The 18,986-nt window shown below is 42.7% G+C and overlaps 1 protein-coding gene across 3 annotated transcripts in view; it reads left to right on the forward strand.

Moving 5' to 3' along the window:
- PAFAH1B2 (platelet activating factor acetylhydrolase 1b catalytic subunit 2) overlaps positions 1-18,806 on the forward strand; it is a 34,047-nt gene extending 15,241 nt beyond the window's left edge. The window contains exons 3-7 of one of the 3 annotated variants that reach the window (XR_008510931.2): positions 442-531; positions 1,666-1,782; positions 4,364-4,486; positions 16,559-16,772; positions 18,714-18,806. Coding sequence is in view for 2 of the 3 variants with exons in the window: in NM_001133502.1 (NP_001126974.1) it covers positions 442-531; positions 1,666-1,782; positions 4,364-4,486; positions 8,018-8,296 (609 nt within the window). In the remaining variant the exon portion in view is untranslated. 3 annotated transcript variants of the gene reach the window in all.
- Positions 18,807-18,986: the final 180 nt, after the last annotated feature.

The raw sequence follows: 18,986 nt of genomic DNA on the forward strand, positions 1-18,986 counted from the left end.
ATCCCAGCACTTTGGAAGGCTGAGGTGGGCAGATTGCTTGAGCTCAGAAGTTCGAGACCAGCCTGGGCAACATGGTAAAACCTCGTCTCTACAAAAAAATACAAAAAATTAGCCAGGCATGGTGGCACGAGCCTATAGTCCCAGCTACTCAGGTGGCTGAGGTGGGAAGATGGCTTGAGCCCCTGAAGCAGAAGTTTCAGTGAGCCAAGATCATGCCACTGTACTCCAGCCTGGGTGAGAGAGCCAGACCCTGTCTTAGGAAAAAGAAAAAAGTTGTTTTTCTAGAGATGGGATCTTGATACATTACCCAGGCTGATCTCAAACTCCTGACCTCAAGTGATTCTGCTGCCTTGGCTTCCCAAAATGTAGAGAGTACAAACATGGGCTACCACACCCAGCCAGAAGTGCCAGCTAATAATTTTTTTTTCTTCTTCAAACCAGCACAACAGATTTGTTTTGGACTGTAAAGACAAAGAGCCTGATGTACTGTTTGTGGGAGACTCCATGGTGCAGTTAATGCAGCAATATGAGGTAAAGGTGGAAGGGGTGAGCGTGGTTCTTGGCTACTCATGTATATCCATTCGTTACTAATAGACTTTCATTCTGAGCTGAACTTACTTATTTGTGACTCTTAGAGAAGCCCTAATTGAGGTTATAAGAGAAATCAAAGCTACCTAAAGAGATTTTCTTTTCTTTAACTTGGACATGTTCTGATCTGAAGCATTGTTTATAGTGAAACTTCCTCTTCTACTCTGGTTTCCAAGAGGCTTAATGTTATATTTGTTTATATTTGCTCTAGTCAGATTGTCAGTTATTATTTGTATCTTAGTATTTCCTATTTGTATTTGCTAATAACATATTTATCCTAGTCATGATTCTTATTTATATTTTGCCATTTTCCTATTTCATATATTTTTGTAGTAAGCTATTGCCAATCTTCTTTTAGGGTTTAGGGATTCTTCCATGGGAAATTTATTATTTTTTTATTTTTTAATTTATTTTTTTGAGACAGAGTCCCGCTCCATCACCGAGGCTGGAGTGCAGTGACACAATCTCAGGCTTAAGAGATTCTCATACCTCAGCCCCTGAATAGTTGGAATTATAGGCATGCACCACCATGCCTGACTGATTTTTCTAGTTTTAGTAGAGACGGGTTTTCACTATGTTGGCCAGGCTGGTCTCGAACTCTTGGCCTCAAATGATCCACGTGCCTTGGCCTCCCAAAGTACTGGGATTATAGGCATGGGCCACTGTGCCCAGCCCCAAGGGAAATTTAAAAGAAAAGATAGCTTTTTTTTTTTTTTTTTTTTTTAAGCTCTAGCACTCTAAATTTCTTCATCTCTTGTTTCTACTTCACCCTGTTTCTGTAGTTAAATAAGTGGAAAGGAGAGTTTGTTGAGTTGACAGCTTAATTATTAATGTTGGTACCTTTTAGAGGGCATCAGATTGAGTTTTGACTCATTTCTTGAGCTGAGACCTAAGGCTACATTAAGAACTGAGTTACACAATGGTATCTTCAAAGCCCTTAAACAGTGAGTGTCACACCGTTGCAGTGTTATCTTTGAATACAGAAAAAGGAAATTAATGCCTTGCAACACATTGCAGTTGAAAGATTAAACTTTCCCCTAGTTTTAGCTACAGTAAATCAAGTTTTTCTTTTTTTAGATATGGCGAGAGCTTTTTTCCCCACTTCATGCACTGAATTTTGGAATTGGGGGAGATACAACAAGACATGTTTTGTGGAGACTAAAGAATGGAGAACTGGAGAATATTAAGCCTAAGGTGAAATGAAAGTTACTTGTCAATGTCATTAATCTTAAGTCTGTTTTGGATAGTTAAATTGTCTGAAACTGTAAAAAAAAAAAAAAAAAAAATTGCTTTTTTAAAGACCTATTTCACTATTTTTTTCATGCCTCTTTAAGGTAAATGGTACTGTCATTGCTTAAGAATATGCCAAAATATATAATTAAGAAACTAGTGAATTGTTTGCCTATTGGGTTGTATTTATAGTTGTTACAATTACTTTCTTAAGTTGAAGGAATGGTTTTGTTTTTTTTTTTCTTTTTTTTTTTTGAGACGGAGTCTTGCTCTGTCACCCAGGCTAGAGTGCAGTATGTCATCTCAGCTCACTGCAACCTCCGCCTCCTGGGTTCAAGCGATTCTCTTGCCTCAGCCTCCCAAGTAGCTGGGATTACAGGTGCCGCCACTGTGCCCAGCTAACTTGTATTTTTGGTAGAGATGGGGTTTCACCATCTTGGCCAGGCTGGTCTTGAACTCATGACCTTGTGATCCACCCGCTTCGGCCTCCCAAAAGTGCTGGAGAATTACAAGCATGAGCCACCGCGCCTGGCCGAAGGAAGAGATTTGATGCTAATGAGGTATGCTATTCTGTGGAATGCATAGACCTCGGGCAGTATGAGGGAAAACTGCTCAGAGGTGGGCCACGGGAGCAGGGCCATGATTAACTTTTGGAAGTAATTTTGCATCTGTTTAACCATATAAACAGGTCGGTAATCGAGGCCTGCAAGTTCGTCTGAAGAAAATTAGAAGCAGATGTGACAAATGAACATTTCTACCCAGTATCTTATATCATAAATACTCTGAGTTGGCACACTGTATATAATTGTTTCAGCTCCCAAAAAAGAACAAGAACTGAGCCCTGACAAAACATGCTTTCATTGAAAGTTATTTGTTTTAAGACAGGTTCTCTCTGTTGCCCAAGCTAGAATGCAGTGGCATGATTATAGCTCACTGTAACCTCAAACTCTTGGACTCAGATGATCCTATGGCCTCAGCCTCCCAGATAGCTAGGACTGCAGGCATGTGCCACCATGCTCAGCTAATTTTTAAATTTCTTTTTGTAGACAGGGTCTTGGTCTTGCTATGTTGCCTAGGCTGGTGTCAAACTCCTGGCCTCAGATGATGATCCTCCCGCCCCGGCCTCCTAAAATACTGGGATTATAGGCTTGAGTTACCATGTGAGACTGTGATTTTTTTTTTTTTTTTTTTTTTTTGTCTAAAGAGAAAAACTTGATGGATCGGCGCGGTGGGTTATGCCTGTAATCCTAGCACTTTGGGAGGCTGAGGTGCGCAGATCAGTTGAGGCTAGGAGTTCACGACCACCCTGGCCAACATGGTGAAACCCTGTCTCTAGTTTAAAAAAAAAAAAAAAAAAAAAAAAAAAAAGCCAGGCATGGTGTCACACACCTGTAATCCTAGCTACTTAGGAAGCTGAGGCAGGAGAATCACTTGAACCCGTGAGATGGAGGTTGCAGTGAGCCAGGATCACACCACTGCACTCCAGCCTGGGTGACAGAGCAAGACTCCGTTTCAAAAATAAATAAATAGAAATATTTGTTAAAATTGCATCCAGCCTCCACCTCTGTGACTCTTTTCCTTGAGTGTACCTGTGTATTTATACCATGACAGGGCCTTGCCTTGTCACCCAGGCTGGAGTGCAGTGGCATGATCATGGCTCACTTGCAGTCTTGAACTCCTGGGCTGAAGCAGTCTTTCCACCTCAATGTCCCAAAGCATTGAGCTTATAGATGTGACCACTGCCTCTGGCCAGGTTTTATTTTTATACAGTTTATTAATCTTTTTTGTATAATTTTTGGATTTTGAGAAATCAGCTTCCTGCTGCATGATGATATAATTCTCTCTTGTTTCCTCCTAGTACAATTTTACCACTTAAATATTATTCCCCTTGGAATTTATCCCGATATATGATATGAGGCATAAATCAGTGCATTAAGATTTCTGCCCTAGCTGAGTGTGGTGGCTCAACATTTGTAATCCCAGCATTTTGGGAGGTCAAAGAAAGATGGATTGAGCCCAGGAGTTTAAGACCAGCCTGGGCAATATAGCATGACCCTCTCTCTCTTAAAAGAAAAGTTAGTAGGATAGCTGCCCAGTTGAAGTTAGCCAACACCATTTGAAAAGTTTATCTTTCCTTTGCTTTTTGAAAGAAGATTTTCGTCCGGGTGTGGTGGCTCACACCTGTAATCCCAGCACTTTGGGATGCCAATGTGGGTGGATTACCTGAGGTCAGGAGTTTGAGACCAGCCTGGGCAACATGGTGAAACCCAGGTCTCTACTAAAAATACAAAAATTAGCTGGGCGTGGCGGCACATGCCTGTAGTCCCAGCTACTCGGGAGGCTGAGGCAGGAGAATCACTTGAACCTGGGAGGCGGAGGTTGCAGTGAGCTGAAATGGTGCCACTGCACTCCAGTCTGGGTGATAGAGCGAGACCCCATCTCAAAAAAAAAAAAAAAAAAGAAAAAGATTTTCATCTAAATGTTGGACATTCCTTTATTCCTGGGTATTTATCTCCTCCTTCCCCCCTTTTTTCTTCAATTGCAGGTCATTGTTGTCTGGGTAGGAACCAATAACCACGAAAATACAGCAGAAGAAGTAGCAGGTGGGATCGAGGCCATTGTACAACTTATCAACACAAGGCAGCCACAGGCCAAAATCATTGTATTGGTATGTAGTCTTTGGTGGGTAGAGAGTTTGTTATCTTTAGGTCAGCTGAGCAATCTTTTTAGAAATGTGATTGCTCGTGAATATTAGAGAACCTTGAGGTGGAAGCAGTTTATCATACTTACGTTGACCTCTTCTTTAATGTATTTTACTGTCTTACTGGTTTCATCATTCCCCATACCAGCTGTGGGGCCATCTTTTATCCACACATCCTTGTTTAGAAGTATGGAAGCTGTGGCCGGGCGCTGTGGCTCACGCCTGTCATCCCGGCACTTTGGGAGGCCAAGGCGGGCGGATCACGAGGTCAGGAGATCAAGTCCATCCTGGCTAACACGGTGAAACCCTGTCTCTACTAAAAATACAAAAAATTAGCTGGGTGTGGTGGCAGGCGCCTGTAGTCCCAGCTACTTGGGAGGTTGAGGCAGGAGAATGGCATGAACCCGGGAGGCAGAGCTTACAGTGAGCAGAGATTGTGCCACTGCACTGCAGCCTGGGTGACAGAGTGAGACTCCATCTCAAAAAAAAAAAAAAGTATGGAAGCCGTTTGGTGCCTCAGTACCCCTTTTTTTTGCCTCCATAATTTTTTGCACAATTGCACATGAGATTTGTCTGAATCCTGAGTCTTTTTATTAGACCTATGTTTGGATTACTTTGTCCTGTTCTACTGCTAATATGTTAAAGGTGGTATATTAGACATTCTAATCTTCTCTAAAACATCAAAAATTTCATCAGCAAGAAAATGGATACTTTATAGTTGTACCCTGAACAGAAAGGTGCTACCCTTTTATAGGATTAAAGCATTAACTCTTCATGGTCTCAAAGGTGAACAGCTGTCTGTTTCACTATAAAAGTCTAGCTGTAGGCCGGGTGCGGTGGCTCACATCTGTAATCCCAGCACTTTGGGGGGCCGAGGCAGGTGGATCAGAAGGTCAGGATTTCAAGACCAGCCTGGCCAAGATGGTGAAACTTTGTCTCTACTAAAAATACAAAAAAATTAGCTGGGCATGGTGGGACGTGCCTGTAATCCCCGCTATTCGGGAGGCTGAAACAGAGAATTTCTTTTTTCTTTTTTTTTTTTTTGAGACAGAGTCTCGCTCTGTCGCCTAGGCTGGAGTGCAGTGGCGTGATCTCGGCTCACTGCAAGCTCCGCCTCCCGGGTTCATGCCATTCTCCTGCCTCAGCCTCCCGAGTAGCTGGGGCTACAGGCGCCTGCCAGCACAACCGGCTAATTTTTTGTATTTTTAGTAGAGATGGAGTTTCACTATGTTAGCCGTGGTCTCGATCTCCTGACCTCGTGATCCGCCCGCCTCGGCCTCCCAAAGTGCTGGGATTACAGGCGTGAGCCATCATGCCTGGCCGAAGCAGAGAATTTCTTAAACCTGGGAGGTGGAGGTTGCAGTGAGCCGAGATTGCGCCACTGCACTCCAGCCTGGGCAACAGAGCAAAACTCTGTCTCAAAAAAAAAAAAAAAAAAAAAAGTCTAGCTGTAGATATTCTTAGTCAGTTTCAAACATGTTTTAGCAAAATCTGATATAAATTTAGTTCTTTAGTGAGATGGTGTTAGGAAGATAGTCATTTATTCAAAAAACCTGAGGATCACTGTGTACAAGACACTATCCTAGTTCTTGAGCATACAAAAATGAGTAAGACATAGTTTCTGTCTCAAGGAGCTCACAGTCTAGTGTATGGAGACAGCAACACAGAATTATTATACTGTGTGCTATTTAGAGTAAGGTGAAAATGTGTTTAACAAAAGTTGACATCTGCATTTAAAGACTTCATTGGTTTCCAGACAAATTGGGAAAGAAAGAAGGTATTATAGAAAAATAAAGAGAATTGAGCAAAGGCTTGCACATGTATGTGTTTGTTGGGTGAGCAGAGGAGGCTGCATGAAGTTTGAGCCTGGGATGGTTAGGAGAAAGAGGCCACAACCAGGTCATGTAGGATTTTTTTTTTTTTTTTTTTTTTTAATTTGAGATGGAGTCTCGCTGTATTGCCCAGGCTGGCGTGCAGTGGCGTGATCTTAGCTCACTGCAACCTCCGCCTCCCGGGTTCTAGTGATTCTTCTGCCTCAAACTCCCAAGTAGCTGGAACTACAGGCACATGCCACCATGCCCGGCTAATTTTTGTTTGTTTTTAGTAGAAACGGGGTTTCACCATATTGGCCAGGCTGGTCTCGAACTCCTGACCTCGTTTGTGATCTGCCCGCCTCAGCCTCCCAAAGTGCTGGGATTACAGGTGTGAGCCACTGCGCCAGACCAGGTCATGTAGGAATTCATATGCTGTTGGGATGTTTGGATTTTATCCACAGTTGCTGGGGGGCAGATCTTTTTTATTACAAGGCATTTCATTTACTTGTTGAGGTACTTATTTATACCTGCTTTATTCCAGAAAGGATTGTGTTAAGAGTCCACCTGTTAAGTACAGTGACTAGTACATAGTATTTGCTTAGGAAATACTTGTTGTATGAATGTTGCTCAGTAAGCCTTCCATATTCTGTTTTTAAATTGGATATACCGAAGTGTTAATTATGGTGTTGTCCATACTACTAAAACATTGGAAATAACCTAAATAGTAGTATCATGGAAATGATTGCATAAGTCATTGAATATGATAGCAGTAATCACATTACAATTACGAGGGCTGTGTGCAAACAGACTTTATGGTGTATTTAAGTGAAAATGTTTTAGAATTGCTTGGCTGGGCATGGTAGCGCATGCCTAATCCTAGTATATATGCAATTGGAAAAGGGCTACAAGGAGACAAAATTAAAACAGTTATTCCAGGGTTATTCCAGGGTAAATGGCTCTGATTCATCAAGACAGCATTCATTCCACCTCTTTTTCTCATAGTATATTATGGTGTAGGTTCCATGTGGCATTAATAGATGATGTGTATCTATGAGCTTGATTATTCTGACAGCCAAATGGAGAATGGATTGAAGGGTAGACAACGTTGGAGGTGGGAAGACCAATCAGGAGATTTTATAGTAATTAAGATGATTGGAGATAAGTTCCTCAGCTATAGCAGTGTATATAATCAGGATGGAGAAAAGAAAATGACATTTAGGATGCAAAAGTTGAGTAATTTAATGATAAATAGATAAGATATATGGGATGTGAGACTTGCAGATGTTGGAATGACCAGTTGATAAAGAGGAAGAGCATAGTTTAATGACTTGCTTTTGGATCAGTTTGGAGTGCCTTGGGAACATTTAAATTTGTTTCTGTAGCTAGAAGTTTAATATGTAATTCTGAAGCTCTAGGAAGAGATCTGGCTAAAGTATTTAGAGTAGTGGGCCAAAGGACAGGTCCTTGAAGAATACCAACAGTTAAGGGACAGGAGGAAGGGAACCCATGAAAAAACTAAGAAGAAATGGTTAGCTTTCGTTCAAAACAGTATTTTCCAATGTTTCACAAATCAAAGGTGTAGAAAGTGCCAAATGGAGATGTTCCAGGAATATGTGAAGTTATTAATAATAAGTAGAGAAAAATAAGTGAATCTTCTAATTTAATGTTTTCCACTGTGCCCCAGGGTTTGTTACCTCGAGGTGAGAAACCCAATCCTTTGAGGCAAAAGAATGCCAAGGTGAACCAACTCCTCAAGGTTTCGCTGCCGAAGCTTGCCAACGTGCAGCTCCTGGATACCGACGGGGGTTTTGTGCACTCGGACGGTGCCATCTCCTGCCACGACATGTTTGATTTTCTGCATCTGACAGGAGGGGGCTATGCAAAGATCTGCAAACCCCTGCACGAACTGATCATGCAGTTGTTGGAGGAAACACCTGAGGAGAAACAAACCACCATTGCCTGACTGGCTCCCATCAGTGTTAATAGCATCTCAGCTTCCTCAGATCAGTTCTATCACTGGCACTACAGAATCCTTCTCTTTCTTAAGGCACTTTGCATTGTAGAATGTTCCTGGATGTTCATATCTAGTGTTTGAAGGGGAGGAGGGATTTAAACTGGTCCTGTACATAGAAGGTTTGTTTGACAGAGGAGAAAAATTAGCCAAGGAAGATTGTTGTTTAAATTCATTTGAAACCGGAAGGGGACTTTTTAGTTGTATGTGTAACACATTCATTGAATTATCACTGTTTTCTTAGGACAACATCAAGCCTAAATAACTGAACAATATGAAAATTCTTTTCTTGGCCTTTCTGTGGATTATGTCATGTATAATAATTATCAGAATCATCCTACTTGGCTTTAAAACGTGTTTTCTCCAATTTTTTAAGGTTCATAATTTAGCCTTTTGTTTTTATGTTGCTTAGATTTTTATGTATACTGAATATTTTCTTAACATGTAGCATCAGGTTGAACATGCTTGTCATTCATATATGGAAGATGCTATAGTTAGAAGTGAATTTGTTCTGCTTTCTTAATCTTTTCCATGCTTAGCAGTGAAAAACAGGTTTTGCCCCAGTAGAGGGACTCTTTGGAGGGTATTATTTTTATGCTGCTGAATATCATGTCTATAATAGACCCGTGCATGCAGCCCTTCCTCCTTATTCCCCTTCATGTCCCCCTTTCCCCTTCATTAACCCCCGTCTTTTTTTTTGTTTTGTTTTGTTTTTTTGGTCCTTGTTGACATTACAAGCTTTTAACATATTTTTGACCTAGGAGCCCTGTTGCTGGAAGTGTAGTTTCCAGCCAGTTAATCTCATGATAGTACTGCTGTAAAACTCATTCTTGTGTGGTGTTCTGTGCTATAGAGTCTGTGTATTGCTATTCATATTCAGAGTTCGGGTTTTGTTTTTCCCTTAAAACCTGTTAACAGTTTTTTTTGGGGGGGTGGGGGGAATCAGAACTCTTGTTTCCCATTCCATAGCACCTGATGTTATTTCAAGTTTTATAATATCTTAAGATGTATATTTTATTTTTTTTATTGGCTTAGTTGTTTTTTGTTTTGTTTTGTTTGAGATGGAGTTTCACTCTTGCCCAGGCTGGGGTGCAATGGTGTGATCTTGGCTCACTGCAGCCTCCACCTCCCGGGTTCAAATGATTCTCCTGCCTCAGCTTCCTGAGTAGCTGGGATTACAGGTGCATGCCACCATGCCCGGCTAATTTTTATATTTTTATTAGAGACGGGATTTCGCCATGTTGGCCAGGCTGGTCTAGAACTCCTGACCTTAGGTGATCTGCCCGCCTTGGCCTCCCAAAGTGCTGGGATTACAGGCATGAGCCACCGTGCCTGGCCTTATTGGCTTAGTTTTTAAATTATCGTCTAAAAATTTTGGGCCTTTTTCCGTGGGGAAACAAGTGAAGCTGCTCTTCAGCATAGACACTACCTTTATCCCATGATTTTAGTAAAAACTAGGTTTGCTTCACTTCTGAGGTGTCTTATTAATGTACTTCATCTGAGAATTTGTTGATCTTAATGTTTGAGCTATATAAGAACTGCCATTTAAAAAAAAGGGGGATAATAGATGGTTTTATCAGTATACCTATGGAATATGTACAAACTGGATCTATAGATATTTTGAACTGGACCAGGTGGGTATTGAAGTAACCCATCAAAATATGCTCTGCGGTGATTCTGCTTAATGTTTAAATTCAGTAACGTAATTGAAAGGCAAATTTCAGTGCTTTTGTATGTTGGAGGAGGGCTTACTGATTTGTGCTAAGACCGATTTCTGATTGAGGGATGAACCTTGGGCTCATTTTTTTCTTGTGAAGTCTCTTTCTAGAAAATTTTTTTGTTTTGTTCTTTTTTAAAAATACATACTTTTTTGAATGTATCATGTCTTCATTAACAACAGAAAATCCACATGGTGTTTACTAAACTTGTTTACGACATTAAAAATTTGCTTTTTATTTTCAGTAGCCCAGGTTGAGTTTTTCACAGGAGATTTTTTTCTTAGCTGAGGTATAGTTGTATAGCAAGAAGAATTAAGCCAGATTTTTGTGTGTGGAAAGACAGTTTTCTATCCAGGTCTTTTTCTGTTTGTCAGAAGGTGGGAGTACGGTCCAAATAAATCCATTAGGTTACTCCTGCAGCATGCGCTTTTAGCTTCTCTCTTGACTGAGGATCAAATATCCCTTTGTGAGCTGGCCCTCAGCTCCTTTGCTCATGTATACAAATCTCAGATGTTACTACATTTTATATCTACCAGAGCTATTCAAGCAATAGTATTTGAACCACTAGCCTTTTAAATAAAATTCTGCCCCGTTACTGATGTGCAGATATTGAGTTCACTTTCATTTTTTGCCAGATTTCTTTGCACTACTTTAGGTAAAAATAGTTAATCTATTTTCTTTGACATCCTAGTTTGCGTCAGTGACAGAACTTACTGCTTAGTCTGTGTACTTTTAAAAAAAATCTATAAATTTAATGCACTGTCCAAGTGAAATGTCCTAGTTGTCATTGTGATGAAGGGGCCAACATTCCAGGCAGCTAGCAGAGATACTATTCTCTTCCTCTCCCAGCAAATTTGTATTCCTTCGCCCATGCATTACTGCTATACTAGATGGCAGCCAGTGATGGAACTATAAAGATGTCTGTGGTCATATCTTGAATGTGGCAGCTTGAAGATGTACTGCCAAGGGTGATCTAGGGCAGGTTGCCTTCCAGTCCGTGTGTTCTCGGTTGCCGTAGACAGTGCTCTGGCTACCACCGTGAGTCTACTTGAACTGTCAAGGGCATCTGCCTAAACCAGAATCTTTTGTCAGAAACCTTAATCCAAGAAAACAAACCTTGAGTAGCTCATGCCCGGCTCTTAGGAATTTTGTCTGTTAAAAAAAAAAAAAAAAAAAAAAAGTCCAACTTACTTTATTTTATTTTTTTAACCTAGTCACTGTTTACAATTGTATGCTAAAGCCTGAAATATTGTCTGTGCTGTGGTGTATGAGCATTGCCAACTTTATATTTATTGCAGTGAAGAAGAAACTAAAAATATATGAAAATGAGGAGCATGTCCAAGCTCCTAAATCTGTGTGGGTGCATGTGGGAGAACTGAGTTGGGGCCTCTTGAAAGGAGGCTTTTTGGAGAGGGGTCCCCCAGGTTTCTTGGTGTTCCTGCTTGGGGATCACTGCTGCTAGCTGACTGGACCTCCCCATTGGAAGTTTGTGATTTTGCTTTGGCAAAGTTTCATTGACTAGTAGAACTCATTCTGTTTTAGTGTATATTTCAATATAAATGTAAACATTTTGCTCAATTTGCTGGTGTCTTTCTGTCTCCTTTATCATAGTTTGGATTCTAATGAAAAAAAGGGATGGTTTTTCCCTGCCTTATCATAAGGAAATTAGATACTTAGATCATCCTGCTTCTTTACTGTGGAACTGAATGCACCAGGCTGACTCATCACTACCTTCTTGGGCATGTAGGATGGTAGGGTGGGATGAGTAGGTATAAGGACCCCTCAGAAAGCACAACTGCCATCCTTGAAGTCTACTCTTTTCCATTACATTGGAATAGTTTTGCAGATAGATTAGTCTGGATTATAGGCTGTGGACCACCTCATCTGAACTGGGTGAATGTCATCAGTCTCAGTATAATACGGTGTTATTGGCCGGGCTCACGCTGTAATCCCAGCTACTCAGGAGGCTGAGGCGGGAGAATTGCTTGAACCCAGGAGGTGGAGGTTACAGTGAGACGAGATTGCGCCATTGCACTCCAGCCTGGGCAACAGAGTGAGACTCTGTCTCGGAAAAAAAAAATACGGTGTTACTACAGCATAGAGGACATGAACCTTGAGCATGGACTCATTTATCACCCTTATGTCCCCAGGGTAAAGCAGCCACCTCCAAATACTCTTATTCAGAGATAATGAGACTAGAACAAGGGTCGTCGGTTAACTGGTCGATCAGGACCTGTCCTGATGACACACCAGCAACCACCAGGCCAGCAATAATTACAGTGAGTTGGTATGCCAGTATGATGTTCCTTGGCAGCTAAAAGTTTCTGTGATCTTTGCATCATTTGCTTTATCACTGTTCACCTCAGTGGTGTACTATCGGATTAAAATGATTTGCTGCTTTAGGAGGAAAAATTTGGAGGCAAATTGAGACATTTTGTTTTTCTAGCTGCCCTTCCCCCCTCCCCAGTATCTCATCACACCAAGTTCCTCTCCACCCACACCCCTGGAGGCCTTTGTCAGCTGCTTGCAGGCCACACAGCAGCAGTGAAAGCAGCCTGGATCTTGAAGCTTTGCTTTACTGTATCTGGATTACCCAATGTGAACCTTTTAAATGGCCCAGAACGAGTGGAAGAGGTAGTAATGTGGAAGAAAGAAAAAGCTCCCTCACCAGCATCTGTACTTGAGGGGAAAACTGGATAAACCAACATGAGAATCCATCCCCTAATTTATTTTCCAGCCATGGCAGAGATGAAATCTTAACCCAATGACATGTTTTTACATAGCCATAAAGCAAAGATCTTCAATGTTTTGCTAAACATATAATCTTTGTGGCCTGATGTTATGCTATGCCTTTTGCCTACTTGCTGGTTGATTCTAGCTTAATTAATACGTATATATAAAATACATATATACTATATATATAATACATATACTATATATAACATATATACTATATGTAATACATATATACTATATATAATACATATATACTTTTTTTTTTTTTTTTTTACATTCTGGTCAAGCTTTGGCAGCATGCTTATAGTGGATTCATAACACATCAGTGTACTGCAGCTTGCTTGTCAACCACTGAGTTAAAAGATCAAGTCCAAGCCATTAAATGTAACATCTAACAGTCTCCATGACCTGGCCTCTAATTTGTAACCTTCCACCCTTTACTTTGAACTTTCCTGCCAAGAGCACTGAGCTTACCTTTATGTTTTTGCCCATAGTTGGGAGCCCCTTATCTGGAATATGCTCTTACCCCTTTGCTGGTCTAGCTCCTACTCTGTTTTTATTTTTTGGAAACAGAGTCTCGCTTTGTTGCCCAGGCCGGAGTGCAGTGGTGCAATCTTGGTTTACTGCAATCTCCGCCTCCTGGATTCAAGCAGTTCATGTGCCTCAGCCTACTGAGTAGATGGAATTACAGGCGCGTACCACCACGCCTGGCTAGTTTTTGTGTTTTTAGTAGAGACAGGGTTTCGCCATGTTTACCAGGCTGGTCTCGAACTCCTGGCCTCAGGCAATCGGCCCGCCTTAGCCTCCCAAAGTTCTGGGATAACAGGCGTGAGCCACCGCGGACCCGGCCGCCTGTCTTCTGATTTCTAAGCCAAAGACCCAAGCTTTCTTGAAATAAGAGAGCTGGCTCATTTTTATCTGTGATCTTTGGAGGCAGAGATTTGAGACGATCAATTATTTATCTGCTTGTTTTCTGCAACCTGATGACCAGCTTTGTTTCCTGGAAAGCTCTGATGTTGGTTTCATCACGTGGCCAGAGGGAACCAGATGCAGGGCCTGAGTATATTGCAGATGTTTCCCAGTGTGAATGGTGAAAGCCCAGTTTTAGGAAATGGAAAGTGACTGACCTATCTCTAGGAGAAAGTACTGCCCACTCCGTCAGAGCTTATCTCCTTTGTCTCCCTTCCTGTTCTTTAGACAGTAAGATGGTGAATGCAGGGAAGCCTAGCTCCACTATGAGTACTTAGGACAGTAGAGACCAAGTCCAGACAAGGCTCCCAAAAGACTCAGGAAGCTTAAGTGGTTTGCCTAAAGCACACAATGCAGGGATTTAACTGTAGAACTTTTTTTTTCTTGTTTCTTTTTCTTTGAATGGATGAGAGGTTTTTATGTTGCCCAGGTTGGCCTCAAACACGTAGCCTCGCCTCCTTATGTGCCAGGACAACAGGCCTGAGCCACCGCAGCTCCCAGCGACTGTAGAACTTTTTGACCTCAAAGTCCTTGCTTTTTCCATAATACCATGAAGCCATGTGACAGGTTTGAGACCTTCCCCAGTATGGCAGATTAAATCCTGTGTCTTTAACTGATTCCCAATCTAACATGCATGCAGTCTTTGCAGTCCTTGCAGGAAGAGAGCCAGACACAAGGGCAGCCCTGGGAAAGAACCGAACTTGTATGATGGAAAGAAGTGCTGAACTCTTACTGCTGGAGCTGCTTATGTCTGGGACAATTCTTTCTAAACACCAAATGAAAAAACAGCCCTTTTTATAATCACAGTGAAAACAGAAAGCTTCAGCTTCATTTCCTTCAGAGGGGTTGGTTTTGAATCCTTTTTTTCTGGGTTAAAGTTATACCATTACATGATTCTAAAATCTGTTTTGATTCTGTCTCCCACCCATACGCATGGCTACTCCCTACCTCCCAGGTTCCTAAAAAATTTGATTGGATTCAGCTAATCCATTTACTGTGATTCTTACAAAATCCTGCTCTAGTGCAGTCTTCAGGTCTTTTTTTTTTTTTTTTTTTTGAGACAGTTTCACTCTTGTTGCCCAGGCTGGATGGAGTGCAATGGCCTGTGGTCGCACGCTGCAACCTCCGCCTCCCGGGTTCAAGTGATTCTCCTGCCTCAGCCTCCCAAGTAGCTGGGATTACAGGCGCCCGCCACCACACCCAGCTAATTTTTGTGTTTTTATCAGAGATGGGGTTTCACCATGTTGGCCAGGCTGGTCTCAAACTCCTGACCTCAGGTGATCCACCCACCTCAGCCTCCCAAAGTGCTGGGATTACAGGCGTGAGTCACCGTGCCCGGCCATTTTTTTTTTTTTTTTTTTTTTAAATGGTGTTTCACTTTTGTTGCCCAGGCATGCAATGGCATGATCTCAGCTCACCGCAACCTCTGCCTCCCGGGTTCAAGCGATTCTCCTGCCTCAGCCTCCGAAGTAGCCAGGATTACAGGCATGCACCACCACGCCCAGCTAATTTTTTATTTTTAGTAGAGACAGGGTTTTTCCATGTTGGTCAGGCTGGTCTCGAATTGCTGACCTCGGGTGATCCGCCCACCTCGGTCTCCCAAAGTGCTGGGATTACAGGCGTGAGCCACTGCACCTGACCTAATTTTCTGTATTTTTAGTAGAGACGGGCTTTTACCATGTTGGCCAGGCCGGTCTCGAACTCCTGACCTCAGGTGATCCAACCGCCTTAGCCTCCCAAAGTGCAGGGATTACAGGTGTGAGCCACTGCACCAGGCCATTTTCAGGTCATTTTAACAATACCCCTTAGCCACCTGAAGCTTCCTCCCTGTCCTCTCACCCCAAACTTCATAAATCCCCTGTGACTTAAAATGGAGCTGGACTCATGGGTCCAGCAAGCTCCTCGGCTGTGTGTTGAATGGTCCCATTTCTTTGGTCCATTCAACACTCAGGCTCAGGAAGGGTGGTCCACAGGGAAACATAAGTCAAATGAGCCTTATGGCCCCACCCTGACTGCTTGAGGGTCAGGGTTAGGGTTGAGCTCTTTGTATATTATGCCAGGCAATGCGGTAGCTGGACCTGTGCACAAGGCCAAGATCACATCCCTGAGGCCCCGACATCTCCCCTGTGTGCTCACAAGTCTGGCTTTGAGACCCACCACTGCCCTTTTTTGCTGACTGCTGCAGCCAACAAAAAGGCATTCTCTCCCAGTGGACAGACCTCAGAAAGGACCTATTCATAAGTGAGTTGTGCTGTTCCCTCCCTGGCAGGGTGGGGCAGAGGGACCGAGGAAAGTTCTGCAGACCTGGGAACAGCAAGAAAATCTGTGGTTGCTGCCCTCCCACTCTGTAGACCCAGGGTCCTGACGATTCAAAAGTTAAGTCTTGAGACCTTGCAAAAGGGAAGGATCCCTTCAGAGTTTGCTTGGAGGGATTTCTCTCCAGATACTGCCAGGGGAAAGGAAGCAAACAGAAAGAGTGATAGTCCACAGTTGTTTGGTTCCAGAGCAGTGGTTCTCAAACTTCATTGTGCATAGCAGGCTTCTGGAGTGCCCCGTTAAATTGCAGTTTTCTGGGCTCCACCTCCCAAGATGAATTAAGTGTGAAATAGGACTCCAGATGTGCATTTAAAACAGGCCTAGGGTCACATCTTGCCCCAAAGTTATGAGGCCAACTTGGAGTAGTGGTGCTTGCCTGTAATCCAGCTACTTGAGAGGCTGAGGCAGATCGCTTGAAGCCAAGAGTTCAAGACCAGCCTGGGCAATGTATCACGAGTGTTTCTTAATGTTTCAGATTATTTACTGGCAAGATGAGCAGGATTACCATGAACGAAAAGTCCAGATGGACTGTGGAAATCCTACACTGATTCTCCAAACTTGGCAGCTGACTGCATGGAGGGCTCATGAGGAAGAAACCTCTTTTGTCATCCTGAGGATTCTCTGATCCATATTCGCCTAGATGTGCTGGAAACAGTACCGGACCAAAGTGCAAACTTGAGTCTAGTGAGGTACTAATGGGCTGAAGTTTTTCTGAGCGTCACTTGCCTCATCTGTATAATGAGGGGTTGGCCAAGGAAACCCCTAAGGTTATCTTCCAGCTGACTTTCCAATTGGTGAGCCCTTTTCCAAAGGGCTCACCAGTTGCTGCAGCTCACTTCTGGTCTTCATCCTCAAGTATGCTGTGCTTGGACAGGGCCCAAAACTAATGCCCCCACTCACCATTTGCCCAGCATTACTACAACAGTACCTGGCACATAGTGGATGCTTATTAAATATTTATTGCAGGAATGAGTAAATATAACTAACTGATCATAAGGTAAAATAGTCTTCATTGGAACAAGGCTCCAGATAGTTGGGCAGGGCTGGGAGCTGAGACTGCTGCAATCCTGCCAGCTGAGAGAACTCTGACAAGGCACTGATCTGGGTGGCTTTATTAGGATGTCTGACAGCTTCAGAGGTGGCCACATTTCTTTTCCTTTAAACATGTCTAATTTGGCTGGGCACAGTGGCTCACGCCTGTAATCCCAACACTTTGGGAAGCCTAGGTGGGTGGATCACTCAAGGTCAGGAGTTCGAGATCAGCCTGACCAATATGGTGAAACCCCGCTTTACTAAAAATACAAAAAATTAGCAGGCTGTGGTGGCGGGTGCCTGTAGTCCCAGCTACTTGGGAGGCTGAGGCAGGAGCATCACCTGAACTCAGGAGGCGGAGGTGGCAGTGAGCTGAGATCACACCACTGTACTCCAGCACGGGCGACAGAGTGAGACTCCATCTCAAAAAAAAAAAAAAAAAAAAGTCCAATTTTTCTTAATTTGTCTTATAAACGCAATATATGTGGCCAGGCATGGTGGCTCATGCCTATAATCCCAGCACTTTGGGAGACCGAGGTGGGTGGATCACCTGAGGTCAGGAGTTCGAGACCAGCCTGGCCAATATGGGGAAACCCTGTCTCTACCAAAAATACAAAAATTAGCTGGGCGTGGTGGCACATGCCTGTAATCCCAGCTACTCAGGAGACTGAGGCAGGAGAATTGCTAGAACCCAGGAGGCAGAGGTTGCAATGAGCTGAGATTGTGCCACTACACTCCAACCTGGGCAACAGAGCGAGACCCTGTCCCCACCCCCCCACAGATAAAAAAGCAATATATATACATTGTAGAACATTTGTAAATCTTTTTAAGTATAAAAAATAAAATTTAAGAACCACTCACAATCCATTATTTTTTATTTTTTGGTACTATATATTTTTAGAATTAAAGGAAAATGATATACAATATGTGTTATTTTTTAAATTGTAATTCAAAGATAACTATTGCTAAATTTTATTTTTAAAATTTGCCCTGCTTTCTGGAGACATTGCTAAATTTTTAGTACAGTTTTTTTTCTATTTTTCTGTGCATGGCTATATGTATTTGGAATATATACGATTTTATTTACTTATTTATTTTTGAGACAGAGTCTTGCTTTGTTGCAGCCCAGGCTGGAATGCAGTGGCACGATCTCAGCTCACTGCAACCTCCGCCTCGTAGAGTTAAGCAATTCTCGTGCCTCAGCCTCCCCAGTAGCTGGGATTACAGGCACACGTCACCACACCCCACTAATTTTGTATTTTTATAGTAGAGATAGGGTTCACCATGTTGGCCATGGCTGGTCTCGAACTCCTGACCTCAAATGATCTACCTGTCTTGGCCTCCCAAAGTGTTGGGATTACACGCGTGAGCCACGGCACCTGGCCCTATATATTGTTTATTTAGTGTCATATCCTGAATTCTCTGCTTACGTGTCCTTTGAAGTCCTAAGCATCATTTTTGATGCCTTCATGATAGTGCATTTAACCAATCCCTAATTATGGATATCCAAGTCGTTTCCTTTTTGCTTTATATTATAAATATCACAGTGATAAGCGTAGCTGCCCACGTATTTTTATCTGTGCTTCCTATTTCCTTAGGATAGAGTCCAGAAGTGGAATTACTGGATCAAAGGGTATAAAGCTCTCCAAGTTTCTTGAAACAGTGCCAAAATATTTTGTAGAAAAGTTTTCACCAATTTACGCTGAAGGTCAGTATCTTTCAATGAGCTTTGTAACTGCCTCTGAGAGAAGAGGGGAAACAGCCCGGCAAGCTTGGAAAGCTCGGAAGGCCGTCCCTGCAGTTGTGTGGCCCCTCCAGAGGGAGGTGGGAAGGGCATGGGGATTCCTCCTGTAGTGCTGCCTCCGTTTCCC

The sequence above is a fragment of the Pongo abelii genome, chromosome 9 (genome assembly GCF_028885655.2).
Source record: "Pongo abelii isolate AG06213 chromosome 9, NHGRI_mPonAbe1-v2.0_pri, whole genome shotgun sequence".
Classification (NCBI taxonomy): domain Eukaryota; kingdom Metazoa; phylum Chordata; class Mammalia; order Primates; family Hominidae; genus Pongo; species Pongo abelii.